General features: G+C 38.8%; 1 protein-coding gene across 1 annotated transcript in view; it reads right to left on the minus strand.

Annotated features, from left to right (window-relative positions):
• Positions 1–14,870, minus strand: part of CABIN1 (calcineurin binding protein 1) — a 108,572-nt gene that overhangs the window by 73,124 nt on the left and 20,578 nt on the right. Inside the window, exons 22-27 of the mRNA XM_053959387.1 lie at positions 13,904–14,110; positions 13,397–13,542; positions 10,595–10,856; positions 8,281–8,541; positions 7,548–7,699; positions 6,032–6,210 (exon numbers count right to left, since the gene is read on the minus strand). Of these exons, the coding sequence (XP_053815362.1) occupies positions 6,032–6,210; positions 7,548–7,699; positions 8,281–8,541; positions 10,595–10,856; positions 13,397–13,542; positions 13,904–14,110 (1,207 nt within the window). The remainder of the gene's footprint in view (positions 1–6,031; positions 6,211–7,547; positions 7,700–8,280; positions 8,542–10,594; positions 10,857–13,396; positions 13,543–13,903; positions 14,111–14,870) is intronic.

The raw sequence follows: 14,870 nt of genomic DNA on the forward strand, positions 1-14,870 counted from the left end.
GTTCTGCCAAGACCTTTATTGCATCACACTGAGGTCCTGTCAGTCACATGGATTGTTAAATCACTGTCATTACTGAAATACATCTGTCACAGATGTTTGAAAAAATAACTGAAGTCTGTTTGCCTTAATCCCATGCTTAAGAGCATTTTAACATTAATCTTATCCTGAATGGAATAGGTTTACTGGCTTGACATCAAAAATCCCTGTTCCTCAGTGTTCCTCCACAAGCAGACACAGCCATAGCATGTCACTGTCACTGCTCCCTCAGCATTTGGGCACAGCCCCTGCAGGCCACCCCATCACCAGGACAAAGCTGTGCTCAACTCTGGAGAGCATAAATGACTGTTGAATTTTAAAATGCAACAGGAAACAGGGCTCAGTACTGCACCAGGCATTACCCTGTGCCAGCACCCTCCCACAGCAGCCCTGTGCACCATCCATAAGCCTTGTCACCCAACCTGAGCCCCCTCAGCACTGAGGAGGGACAAGGAGGGTGATGTGTCACAGTGTGAGTGACCCAAACTGAGCCCCCTCAGCACTGAGGAGGGACAAGGAGGGTGATGTGTCACAGTGTCACCCAACCTGAGCCCCCTCAGCACTGAGGTGGGACAAGGAGGGTGATGTGTCACAGTGTGAGTGACCTGAACCAGCTCAGACAATCCCAATGCCAGAGCTCTCACTGCTAAGCATGATGACCAGCTACAGAATTACAGAATTTATGCACAGCTTCATGGTGCCAATGGCAATGAGGTGTTCTGCCTTTGACAATTATTTACTATGCAGCTCAGTAATGCTCTTTTGAAGCTTTCTGGAAGTTAAAAAGAAGATGGAGAAGACCTCTGAAACATCTGCATACAGGAGTAAGTAAAAGGCTCAGAAAGCCAAGAGGGTACAATTCACTTCTTAATGATATCGTTGTCTGTCTTAAACATGTGAAGGAAAATATGCATCCAGTTACTGTAAGAAGGTATGTGAATCATGATAAACAAGTCAGAAAATCAGAAATGAGTGGCCTAGAAAGCTTTTCTACAAAGCTTTATACATATGCTAACTCAATTTGCAGAAAAGAAACATCCTGCTGCACAGGTCACAGCTTATGAATAAGCAACTATATATAACAGAAAAAAAAAATCTTGTCTCATGCAATAAAGGTGGACTGTTCACAGGCTGTGAAGGTACAGATTCTCTTTGTCCTGCCTGGCACCATCTCTCCCCTCTTCACTTGAACACATGAGCATTTTTCTTTACTGGTCTGCAGTCAGAAGCATGATGTATCACAGAATTCTCATTCTGCAAACAGATTCCACCCATAACGGAAGACAACATTTAGCTCTGCATCAAAAGGCACTTGCACATTATTAAAAAGCAAAAGAATTGCAAAGATTTGCACGGGAGTAGGTTAATTTGAGGACAGCAATTCAAAGGGAGTTCTCTTTAACATGAGTCAAAGATGAGAGTCTATGTTTTGTCTGGCTGTACCGAACACAGAATGTGTTTCCATAACTTACAGTCCTATATTGCTGTTCTGTCTTCAAGAGCAGAGCACCAGAGTATCTCACCCATGTCCCATTTATTTGGACAAATGCTTTTTACATAATCTCACGCTACATCTCAGTGTGACACTTGTACTAATCAGAGAGAGGTTAAATTGGGGAAAGGTAAAAATGGAGCACACTGCAATAAACTGGGTGTGATTCATTATTCATGGAGTCCAGTATGCAGTCCCCAAGAGCTTCCAGCACCACGTGCCAGAACAGGACATGCACTGCAGACCCAAAGATTTCATTTTTAACTGCTAAAGAGAGGGGAATTTTAAGGGCAAGATTTTAATGTTCCAAAATGCAAAGTGGACGTTCTTTTTATGCACAGAAACATCCACTCCATCCCAGAAGCTGATTTAGTTTAGCAGGAGTGACAACCTGGTGCAAGAAGTTGCTCAGAGATCACCTTTGTCTCATCAGGATGCTGAGAACCCCCCATTTACAACAACTGTGCATCTTCATCACATTTGCAGAGTTACAGACCGACAAACTATGGAGTGAGACTTCTCCCACAGCACGAAGCAAGGAGCCTTTCCCAGTGAGTTTATCATGCAGGTTCTGCCAATTATTAAAAGCAAGCCGTGACAGGTAAAAGCAGGAAGAGAATGCCTGGGGAACAGAGATTTGTGTAAAGGTTAGAGGCAGCACGGGCAATATTGGTTGCAAAAGCAATCAGGCAAAGACAAACACAAAAAAGGACAATTAAGTCTAACTACACATGACATACTACATGACATGGATGAAGACTTAAACAAAACAACATTTTAACACTGCAATAGCCATGGATACATCATCTGCATACCACCACAGGAATATGGAATTGAGTATCAACACAACAAAGGCATATTACAGCAATAAAGACTCCTAAACAATCTCCCCAGTCTACTTTTTGGGAAACAAAAATCTTATTCAGATTTTTTTTTAATTTTACTACTTTCTTGCTTTCTGAACTAACTTTATTGCTTTTACTGCAGTTGGTCTTTACTGACTACATACATCCAGCCTGTATAGAGGAGGACAGAGAGCATGTCTGTTTTGCTATGTAACACTGACCATTTAGCTGTGTAAACACAGTAACAGCACAAGTAATGAAAGTCTGAGTGGCTGGGTGAACTGGGCAAGTTCCTGGGTTTTCCTGTTTCCTATTTTACTCTTAGAAAATAAGAGTCTGAATCTGTGCTTCAGACTTCAAATGCAAGTTTTCACTTTGAAGGGTTATAAAGTAGCAATAGGCAGGGGTGATGAAAGGAAAGATGGGATTAAGAGAAGGAAAGAAAATATGTTGCCAAATGGAAGGACAAGAAAAGAGAAAGGAAGCTGCCCATTTTACACACATGATAGCAGCAAGTCAGCCAGCAAATAACAGCTGCCACTCAGCAATACTTTTGTCTCCTTGAAGGAGATATGTGCTAGCAGCTGCCACGAGGAAAAAGAATTTTAGTTACTTTACAAGTTGTATTTACTGGTTCCTTTCTCCTGTTTTCATTAAATACACAACTTAAAACTAGTATCACCAGCATTCACTGGATCTGAAGCCTCTCAGTGCTCTCAACTTTATCAGTGATTTCTGCATATGCCAGTCATCATCTTCCACCAGCAAAACATCCTAGAGAGCTATAGAATTATAATGACACATTCAAATATAATGTATTCAAAATAAGACTGCCCTCACAGCTTCACCTGTTTACCAATAAATGTTTGAAGTTCAGAATCCCAGTATTTTCAAGAAAAGATGTTTTGCTGTACAGCAATTCTCTCCAGCTTGTAATGAGAATTTGCTGCTCTAGAAGGCACCAAACTAACAACCCCACCAAAACCCAAACCCACAAAACCCAAAAAATGAATAGAATGAGTTCAGAAGGAACTGCAAGTGTTCATCTCGTCCATTCTTTTTTCCATCAGGATAAAGTATATCTCCATCATGCCTGGCAGACAGCTGCATTGCCACTTTTTAATGACTTCCAGTGCTAAATATTGCAGGGTTATACAAAACCAGAATTTCCTAAGACTATTCAAACACAATTTTCTAATGTTCAGAATGAAAATGCAATTTAAGTGCAGTATCATCTGTTCTGTCTTCCATGAACACGGATATCCTGGGGTTTTGCCTCTAACTCTTAGTACAGCTTCCAACACTATTTAGGTTACTCTGCTGTCATGTCTCTGCTGAGTCTTCTCCTCTGCAGACAAATCATCCCAATTCCTTCTCTCTTTCCTCACAGCTCATGCTTTCTCAAAGCACAGAACACAGAAATGGTCAAAAAAGGTCTCTGAGGTCAGTAATGATCTCAAATAGCATCTTGCTTGTGGTAGTATATGAAAAGTGTGTAAAACTGTACACCCTTACTTTACCTATGCTATCTATGATCAACAATATAAATGAAAGTGTAAATAAGAGTATTGTCAAGCCTCAGAAAGAATAAATACCTAGGCTGAATTTTGGTCAACTTATTCATTTCTGAACAACAATATAGACTGCTTCATTTCTGTCAGAATGGTTAAAAATAATCTAAAGAGTAGTCAAACAATGAGTATTTTCCTGCTATTTTTAGGAATGGTACAATAGAAATGCTGGCGCCAGCTTTCTTCAGTGATGTGATTATGTGTAAGATGTCAAGAGCATTTTACTTCAGAAGTATGTATTTTAATACAAGTAAAATGCAAATGCATGCAGAAGAGCACAGTATATGTAATAATATAAAAGTGGAAGACTTCTGAGCCTGTTAGCTCAGCCTGTTAGCTCTTCCATCTGTAACAGCCCCAAGGCAAATATTTCACTTTCCTGGGGTTCTTCAATATGCTGTATCCAGGGTTTAGTTGTGCCAGCAACTTACAAAACATTATGAATGATGCAGTACTCTGCAATTCTCCTTGTCATGGTTACACACAGCCTTCCTGAAGATCACCCAAACTCTGTCTCTTCCAGCAGCTGACATTTGGAATTGCTTTGACAGCACAAAGCTCAGTCCCAGCTAGGCTCAGCTTGCAGATCCAGGCACTGCTCCTCCAGCCCTGGCAGAGGCAGATGTTCCTGCTCTTGCACCTTCAGGCTCGGCTCAGCAGCCGCCTCCGCTCCCACTGGGCCATGGGCTGCCACAGCCCAGCATGTCTCACTGGAGAGGAGGTACAAAGCACACACACTGGAACATTTATCTAGCTCATGGCTCTCCTGGGAGCACTGAGACACTCTTCAGGACCTAAGCAGATTTAGTACTAGGCAGAAATGCTCCCCACAGGGAATATTACTTAAGAAATATTTAAATATTTGCTCCCTTCTATGCTGTTGTGTCAAAAGACATCAAAAAGCCAATAAAAGAGCCTGATCACTACATAAGCCATTGACACCTCCACACTACAAATGATCTCAAAACAGTCTAATGAATTACTCCCAAGTGAAATGCAAGCAGTAACAAAACAAACATTTCTCTGTTCAATATAATGAGAGAAATAAAAGAGCTTCTGTCAGTTGTACCAAGAATTGTTGAAGAAAAGAAATAAATTCACCCTGAAAAAATTTCAGGCATAGGAACATTTGTTTCAAAACTTTGTGTCAACAAAGTTATTTACAATTCCCATTCTTCAGAAAAGGACAATAGGAAGCAGCCCACCCTCCAGGAATAAATTTATATCAAGCAGAGCATTTCTGTGGGGCCTGGCACATTCTACCAACACCAAGCTAAACACTGTAGGTATTTTACTCCTTGAGTGCTGATACTCATAGATCCAGATGGATAAACAAATGGCTGGAAGAGTAGAATCAGAATCAAACTCCTAGCCAAATAATAAACTCAGGTTACTTAAATTGTAACTTAATTCCTATTATATATGCAATTGCAAAATCTTCATTAACACTATGACACCACCCCCCTTCTTCTTACATTTATAAGCCAATTATTTATTCTACCACTTTATATTCTACAAAGATGAGCTGCTAACCAGTCATTGTAAATGATAAAGAAAAATTAAAAGATGAAATCTACTGGACTGTCATGCAAATCACTTCGTGCTGAATCACAATATATTCAAAATAGTTGCCACCTGCCTCCTTCAAGAAAGTGTAATACCAGCTTGTGTTGTTTTTTTACCAATTTATCTTGTTGAAACCAGTTTAAATTTTCACCATTCATTTCACATAGGTCGAAACAGTGTCCAGTGTTCTAAAGTTTGAACCCACATCTTTCCTAAAGAGCTCTGAAGAAAAAAAATCACTGAAAATTCAGTGAGCTCATACTTCTACCAACATTACTGTTTTGACTAAGTGACAGGTACCAGCGGTGGCAGGTGACAACTTTGAGTTTTGCATTTAAAGCTCTGACTGTACATCGATTCTATTTAAGGCACTGCATATAGAAAAAGATAATGAGCTTCAATATTGCCCGTGATACCACAGACCCCTCACCCTCCTTGAGCAGTTTGATCAAACTGGTCAAACCCCCCATGCTGAGCTCAGAGCACCTCCCTGCTGGCAGTATTGAGAACAGGGACTGTACCGTCCGGCGTTGCCTGCTGACGGGGTTTTTTACATTTGACGTAATCGTGGTCAACTGGAGTGGCTGTGTAAGGTGGGGATGTCAGACCTGGACCCGAGGAGGAGGGGAGGGAAGTCCCAGGGCCTGGCACTGTTCCAGCTGAGGAGTGAGAGTCTTCATCTATCAAGCAAGGTTTTTCTCTGGGAGGGCGAGAAGAAAGGGGAAGTGTTTGTATACATGTTCTTACAGCATTTCCAACACAGCAATTAAAACTCACTTCTCGCTAGTGGACATGAAATGAGTACACAGAAGCTTGGTAAGCTCAAAAGAGAAAAAGAGCCAATTTTATTTCTGACCTCGCAATATAGAGAATTCCAAAAGTGACAGTGGATTGGAGGATGAAATTGTCACCTCTCCAACCACACTGGTCAAACCAACAGTCCATCAATTCTCTCCTCCCACAAAGAAGAATGCAAAACAATCATTATTTACATGAACAGTGGGTGAGAACTCCAGTATACATATGTAAACGTCAGAAGGCATGGCAAACTTTTAAAAGAACTTTAAAACTTTCAAAAGAACTATAAAAGAAAACTTAACACTCTTAAAATCAGGGCAACACTCACTGACAAATTCTAAATAAAGGATTTTTAGTACAAGTTATTTTCCTCCCTGTAGTGGTTTTGGTTTGTTAATTTAAAATTTTTTAACTAATGTATCGATGAGTGTGGTGGGTTTTAGTGTTGGTTAATCACTTATGTATTTATTTCTTGTTGTGAGGTAGGAAGATAGGATTAGGAGAAAGGTAAAGTAGGTTTAAAACTTTAAAAGGGTAGAAAGAAAATTTTATTAACAGTAATTAAAAGAAAAAAAAGTAGTAAGAATTAAAATAAATTTGTTAGAATAATTTTTAATAACTTTTTTCTTATTGATAATGTAAAAAATAAAATTTAAAAATTTTAGTTAGTTTATTACTTTTAAAATAGGGGTTTTTTTAGCTTATTTAGGGAGAGAAGGTTTTTTTGTTAATGTTTTGGAGATTTTTTTTTAATAAGAGGAAAAGTTTTTTGTGGTTCTCAATTTTTATGACTAGCAGCTGCCCAGGGAAATTTGTAATTATGAAGTTTCTCCACCATGACACTCCCTTATGACTGGTCAATAGTAAACTCTTTTTTATGTTGTAGTTGAGAAGAACTGTAAGGACTAAAATCTCTCATCCTATAAGTGAATGTAATTTGCGTTTGCATTTTTTAACTGTTGATTTTAAAAAACAAATTTATGAATAAATAAAAACAGTGGCTTCAAAACGGATCACAAGATCAGAATTGTTCTGTTCTCTTCCCATCCCATTTCCTCTGTGCCACTTATTGAGATCTCAGAGTAGCATTTAGTCTTATTCATGGTACCTGAAAACTGCAAACATTAATGTAAATTTTATTCCCTTTGTTTATATTTTATTCAGCTTCATTTTAATAGTTTGTTGTACAGTAGTTTATCAGCATTCATTCAGAGGATATTGCTGGAAGCTAGCACTCACTTTTCTGCAACCTTTGGAGTGTTCTTCTCCTCACCCCTGGCAAAGGGTCCCTCAGAAGCTTCCTTCATGAAACTAACAAGTACCTCTGCATCTACTCCAGAGTCTGGCTTCCCCACAAGTTTCAAAATAGAAGCATGAAGTCGAAAATATACCTAAAAAACATCACAGTCCATTTGGTCAGTAAAGAATTTGTAGCTCTGTAACCTATTACAAATAGTCCTTTCTCTATAGAATCTGCAGGAGTTAGTTATGACAGCTGCCTGTCACCTGAACTTACCTGAATTGAACTTTCCCTGCCTTTGAAAGTTGCTTTTAAATTACAAAATCTGAACACTGTACAAATTTTATAACCATAATCTATGGAACACAAGAAAGCAGAACTGGCCTCGCTGCGAGCAAGTGACCACTGGGTGTGTTCTAGAGCCACTGCTTTTACCAGACAACCCAGTGAAAGCAAAGGTCCCACCTCCTGCATGAACCTGTGCTTCCATAGGTACGAGATGCCTGTGAATCCCATCAAGGTTTGATTTTTATAAAAACCAATGAACTGTGTGCAGCAAAATTCAGAAGTGGAATTGCTACCCACCTGTCCAAACTGCCTTTGAAATGAAACCAGCCTGAATAACAGGCTCCATTTCACTCTCCAAGTGAACATTCCCCAATACTGAGCAGCATCTGCATGTGCCTAACAATCTGTAGAGAAGAAGGCTTCACACATTCAACGTTCTTTTACCTCCAACGCTTCCATGGCAAGTTCTGGTGGGTTGTGGTAATGAATCTTCTTTGGGTAGCGAGCAGCCTCCTCGTGCAGGTAATGCCCTGCCTGTTTGTAGTGCAGCAGGTACACCACAGGAGGCTGCTTCTGCTTCTCAGCTATCTTGCCCAGCATGTAGTGGATGAGCCATTCCTCCTCGTCGCCGTCGCCCTCGCAGCGCGCCGCCGACGTGAAGCACAGCTTGGCTGTCTCCAGCATGCTGTCCCTGCGCTCCTCCATCTGCCACAGGGCACAACACAACACACCAGGTCACTGCAGCTCACGTGGCAAACCCCAAAAACGTGCAAAAGCACACGAACATGGCACAGCCTTTAAATGCTTTCAACCTAAAAGATGTAGAAGTGATCAAATACATCCCAAGGGGTGAAACACAAAATGTGTCTGTGGTTAGGTTTTTGTTCACTCCAGTGACTGCTGGCACAAACGACCAGAACAAAACAGTAAGACAGAAGAAATATTTATATCTATATAAATATAAATCTGAAAAATAACAACCCAATATTCAGTCTACAGAAATTCTACTGCTTTTTTGCAGCTGTAATTATCTTAACTCTTCAAAGAAAAAAAATATTTGCTTTGTTCTGCAACTGAAGTCTGCTGAAGCCACTATGGACCACTCTCATTTGTGAAGAAAAGTGTTTCATCTCAGTTGCAATGCATCTAATTTTGAGATGAATATTCTCTCCACCCCGTCAAAAAAAAATTAAAACCAGCAGCATAAATTAAATGCCAATAAATTCATGTAAAAAAAACTGGGTCAAAAGATGCATTAATGTAATTTTCTCTCTTTAAAAATAAAGTTTATAAATTTAAGCTGTGTGGCTATAACCAAGAACTAAAACATAACCTTTCCTTTCCTAAACATTTTGTAAGAAGAAGAGAATAATAAGGTTTTTATGTATGAGAAACACATTCCTGAAGAGATATATCTGTGGAACTGAGATGAAATTGTTTCAATTTATCTTTTATTATAATAGAACTTTTCTTACTAAATTATGAATTTTTAATATATTCACTTGAAAAAATGAAGACTTAAGTAGTCCTAAACAAACATTCTCATTTAATTCTTAACTTCAGATGGCTGCTCTGTATTGCTCCTTTTATCTGATAATATGAAGTAATACCAGCACTACCCCTGGAATTCTTCAACAAATCCCTCATTGCCAAGAGGCTGCAAGACCATGAGACCAAACTTCTGATAGGGCAAAGACATGAAATGTAGTAACTTCATTTTCTGAGGAGTTCGCTTTGGAGCTGTTGGATGCAATAACCCTCCAGAAGAAATCTCTATTGTTAACTGTAATTTCAGACATATTCTTTAATAAACTATTTGTTCCCTTTTGATACAGGCTGACATCAGCTTTGCTCTCAGGCAAGGAAGTGCTGGTGGGAAGTGCAGTGTTAATGCAGTGCTGGAGGCAGCTCAGATGTGACACTCACCAGCTCCTGTCAATACTTCTCCCAGAAGCAAAGGGTGCTCCCAGCACTGATCTCTCTAGTTCAGACACTGGAAGTTTTACAAATTACAGCAGAGGAGCAGCACTTCCTTTTTTTCACTGTGCTTCCAGCTGCAGACTAGGTAATATTTGGAAGTTAGAACAGCTAAATCAGAAATGGAGTTCACTGGTCCAAAAGGACAAAACAGTTTTCCAAGCAACTGTTATCACTGTCAGAGTGTATTTAGAATTGTTCATTTTAGTTTCGCAATAAACTTCTTAATAATATTTTTCACCTCCCTTATACAGAAAGAGATAATGAATTCATAACAATTTTTTCAATGGAAATTCTACCAATCTTCTCATTTTGATCTTTCATTTAGGTAAATGGCCCAAAACCACAGAAAAAAAGGAGGATTCCTTAGATATATGAGATGACATGTGGACACGTATCAGAGTAATTTCTGATCTCTTCACTATTTCAATATTTATGCATTTCACCTTTTCCTGGAAACATTGTATGACATTTACAGAAAGGAAAGGTAAATATAATTCCCCTTTCCAGAAGGTTACAATAATTTTGTGTCATCTTCAAAAGATAATTCAAAGATTAGGCTCAAACTGATTTTATACAGGAAAAAGAAAGGAAAAAGCCCACCTTCAAATGCTGCTTGACACCACCATACACATGAATATTGGAATTTCCAACATTACGAAGTAACCATACAGTCTCATATGTAGAATATAGCATGTAAATACTTAATTTAAAAATTTACTATGTTAGAAAGCCTAATTTGAAATATTTAAAATTTTATACTCTCTCTGTTAGATCCCACCTGCTTCACAACTTCAGGGGGAAGTTCCGTTTTCCACTGCTTAAGCTGTCGGGATGCAAAGGAATGCAGGGCATAGGAAATGGTGCCGTACTCGATCCACAGGGAGAGGTTGGAGCTGTCGATCTCCAGGGCCCGTTTGAAGCAGTTCAGGACAGGGGTAGAGTGCTTCCAGATGGGGCCATCACTCTTCAGCTCATTGGAGTTCAACTTGTCCTGAATGCGGCTCGCTCGAGCCAGAGCCATCCCAGCCCAGGAGTCAAACCTGTGCAGGCAGGAACATAACCCATTGTTGGGAAAGATGAAAGTTTGACAAGAAAGTTTCACAGCTGTGGCAGAAAGCTCTCTGAATGTAGAACCTGAGAGCAGAATAGAGATGGAAGCAAGTTTTGATATAAAAGAACAATAGATGTCTAAATTGAGAATTGCTGGACAACTAAGAAAGCAAAGGTTAAGTCAAGTTGGAAGGAGGTTTTATGACTAGAGCAAAGGATATGTTGACCACAAACAAAAAAGATGTTTTTACCAAGCAGAAATAGGGAAAAGCAGCAAGATACCATAGGCAAACAAACATGCCGATGAGCCAAGTAAAAAAAAGGTCTAAGAATTTTCCACTGCAAGAAAACTGAAAAACAACTTTAAGCTTAAACTGTAACATCCTAACTCAGGTGATTGGACAGAAATGACCATAATATGGTAATGACAGTAGTTATGATAGGCTGTAGGTAACAGTAAAGGTGTTGTGTATGATGCTGATTGGTTGTTCTGTATTAAGATGCTCAGCAAAGAAAAATATATAAAGCATTGTAAACCAGGACTAAAGCAGCTTCAGGCTCGTCTACAGCTGAGACTGACAGCTGTAGGCATGGCTCTGTTACCCACAACCTGAGACTGCTGTAACATCTTCTACACAATAAACAGCATTTTGAAGAGCTGCCTGGAGTCCCACAGCTCTCGTCTCAGGCTCTTACAACCCATGAACAAACTCCCCCCTGAACATTACACCGAATAGACAAGATTTGTCTTTTTGTATCTACAACTTTTTCCTGCTTTCATCACACAAAACAGGTTTCTGCACTTCCTCCTCTCCTCAGAGTGGAACACAAGCTGTACAACCTAAATCATATTGATTTTCTTGAAGTGGTTTCCTAACAAAGCACTGCCCCCAGTAACTGTCACACATGGAAAACTGATGAAAAATCCAGGTTTATTTGCCATGCAAAGCCAGGATATCTGTATTTCTAATGGCAGCACTCCCACTGTTTTTTTCTCAGTAACCATGCAGCCTTGTCAAAATGTTGTCACCCTGTAGGCCAGCAGACATTATGACACCTTGTACTGTTGGACTCAACTGTGAATAATCATCAACATTTCCCAGCATAAAAATCATAAAGCCAAAATTGCATTCAAGAAGGAAAATCCTGATGAACTAGAACTGTAATTTCTGCCTGAAGGACTGTTGAGGGTCCAGCCCTGTGTTTGTTGACAACACAGTCTGAAGGGTGGTTTCCATAGGCCACCACCTCACTAACACCAGGGTTCCTCTGCTCTGGGGCTTTTCAATCTTACCATTATTTTAGCAGCAAGGCAACAGCCATAATGTTCTCATATTTTTGCCTGCAATTTCTTCTGATTCCAACAGAAAACCCATTTCTAGGTCAAGTGACCTCAACAGCCAGATTCCTGAGGGGAACGGAACAGGAACTGTAGTACAGACAAGCACCAACTATTTTGACTGGGGCAAAAATACTCTGCTACCACATAAGGCATCTTCTGAGCAAAAAAAATACCACACATTAAAGTAAAAATGCATTCCATTCATTTATTTTTGAATTTAAGTTTTAGAACATCAAAACTTTAGAAAAATGGGTAGGGGGGTGATAATGGTAATTTCTTTATCTGCCTTTAAACAAAAGTTTTAGCCATTTGCTAGTCACAAGTCCCATACTAGAAGATGCAATAACATTAAACTACAGCTATTTCCTCTGAAGATTTCACATCTAAAATTGCTCTGTGCCTTCACTTCCCTTTTGTCTCCGTTACGTGACTGGATTTAGAAACAATTTTCTTGTCTCAAATCTATCAAATTGGGGTTTTTGTCACTGACCCTGATCTATCAACTTCAAGGAAAATTAAAATGATAACACCTAATATGCAAACTATATTTAATCAGTAAATTTAAAGGTTATTTAATTTAATTTAGAAGACAGATATTCAGAACATGCTTTATTTTTAAGATGAGAGAGCTTAATCTTGATGGTATTCCAGTGAGTTGTAAATTATCAAGAAACAAGGTGGCTTTGTTTAAATATCACTTAAATACTTTACTTGTATTCTCTGTGTAGTTCTCTAGCAGCAAAACCAACACTTTTAGGAAGAGGTCAGCCTAAGCAATTAATGCACTAAAGGATGCCAGTTGTGCTATAGCTATCATCACCTATCAAATGATGATATTTTTCACTCCTTATCATGCATGAACATGCCAAAGCAAAGAACAAAAGGTACAAAGAGTTCATTCTTCACAGTTACTCTTTATTTCAGTTTAGCTTTCCACCCCCCCCCCCCATTTTTTGGTTTTAATTTCAAAGCAATCAAATATTTAACCCTACATTTTGGGTTTTGTTTTCTCTGTTGGGTTGTTTAAGAGATGCCCTTAATTATACAAAGGACCTGTGATAATGGATTGCAGGTGGGGGTTTTGGTTGTTTGGGCTTTTTTTTCATTCCTGAAACCAGTCATCTGCTTTTCAGTGCTGAAAGAAGTGAGAAGAATGAAGGACATGCAGCAGGATTCAAAAATACTGACCTGTTTGGACAAATACAAATGTCGTGCATGTAAAATTTAATGGCCTTGGACTGTTCTTTGTTCTTGAAATGATAATCTGCCAGGAGATAATACAGCTCAGTCACCACTGGTGGAGAATAGTCTGCACCCTCGGGGAGAGATGGTGCCTGAAAATCAAAAAGGCAAGGCTTTATATTAAATGAGCTGCACATTTGCTTCTTCCTTGTAGAGGAAGTAGCACAATCATCACACAATATGAAGGTTTTGAATATAAAGACATTGAAAGCATTTCACAGATACACAGAGCACTTACAAACACTAGTGAACATCTCATCCTGACTGTATTTTACTATTCAAAGACTAAAAGCTTTGGTGGGATCATTCTTATTTTATTTAAATGCAATTACCCAAGGAAACCCAACATCATGGAATAAATCATCCCACTAATAATCTCAAAGTCAAGATAAAAACAGCAATACCAATTTTTACTCCCTTCAATTTAATTTTTAAAATAAGAATTAATTATACCTTGCTGGATGTTCCTTCAATATAGGCAGATACAGTCTCCAGGCTCAGCATAGGCTTGCCAGTTCGAGGAACAATTGTGGCAGTTTTCTTCAGAAGGTTGGCCAAATCAGCAGACACAGTACTGGTTTTGTAACTATCAAATTCTGGAAGAGTTTTAGGCTTAAAATACTCAAACATGAACAAAGCATCTTCCCATGTCAGATCAACCTGAAGAGGGAGGTAGATGAGAGGGGAAAAAAATACTTCAAATTCTAAAATTCAAGTCTACTAATGATGGTTTTCTATAGCCTTTCTAGTTCATAGGAGTGTACACATTACTCTAGCAGGAACCAAACTAAACCTCCCCAGAATACAGCTAATGGTGCTATTAATTTATGCTGCTCACAAATACAATATACTGTTCATTGATTTAACAGACAAAGATATTGCTGTAACTTCGTGTATGTCACTGAAGTCAAAATAAAGCAAAAATAAATTCATTCTACTTGCTTAGAAGACTTGCTCAGAAAAATTGTTTATAAGCAAGGATCAATTGTAAACATTCTGAGTGACACTGAGATCATGGGTAAAATATGGAGAAGAACTCTGCCCCTTCCATTTCAGAGCCAAGTAAGAAGAGTTAATGAAATGGGAATCATTTTAATGATTCAGATTTCATTAATCAGAGTTAATGAAATGGGAAAATTCTGAGCCCCAAAAATCTTTAAACTCTCTACAGAAAGTTACTTCCAGAATTTTCTCCTCATTTTCTCTTCACTTTTGTTTCTTGAAAGCAGTAAAAATACCCAAAATAATCGAGAGTTCTCTTCTGCTAGACTTAAATAAGTCTGCTAGACTAAGATTTTCTCCTTTTATTGCTCACTTTACCCTTACAGTAAATTTTGCTCTGCATTGAAAAGCAGGGAAGTTGCAGAGGGTAATCTCCTTATACTTCCTTTTTTATTTATCCCCTTTCTCTCATTATCTT

This window comes from Vidua chalybeata, chromosome 18, assembly GCF_026979565.1.
Source record: "Vidua chalybeata isolate OUT-0048 chromosome 18, bVidCha1 merged haplotype, whole genome shotgun sequence".
Taxonomy (NCBI): domain Eukaryota; kingdom Metazoa; phylum Chordata; class Aves; order Passeriformes; family Viduidae; genus Vidua; species Vidua chalybeata.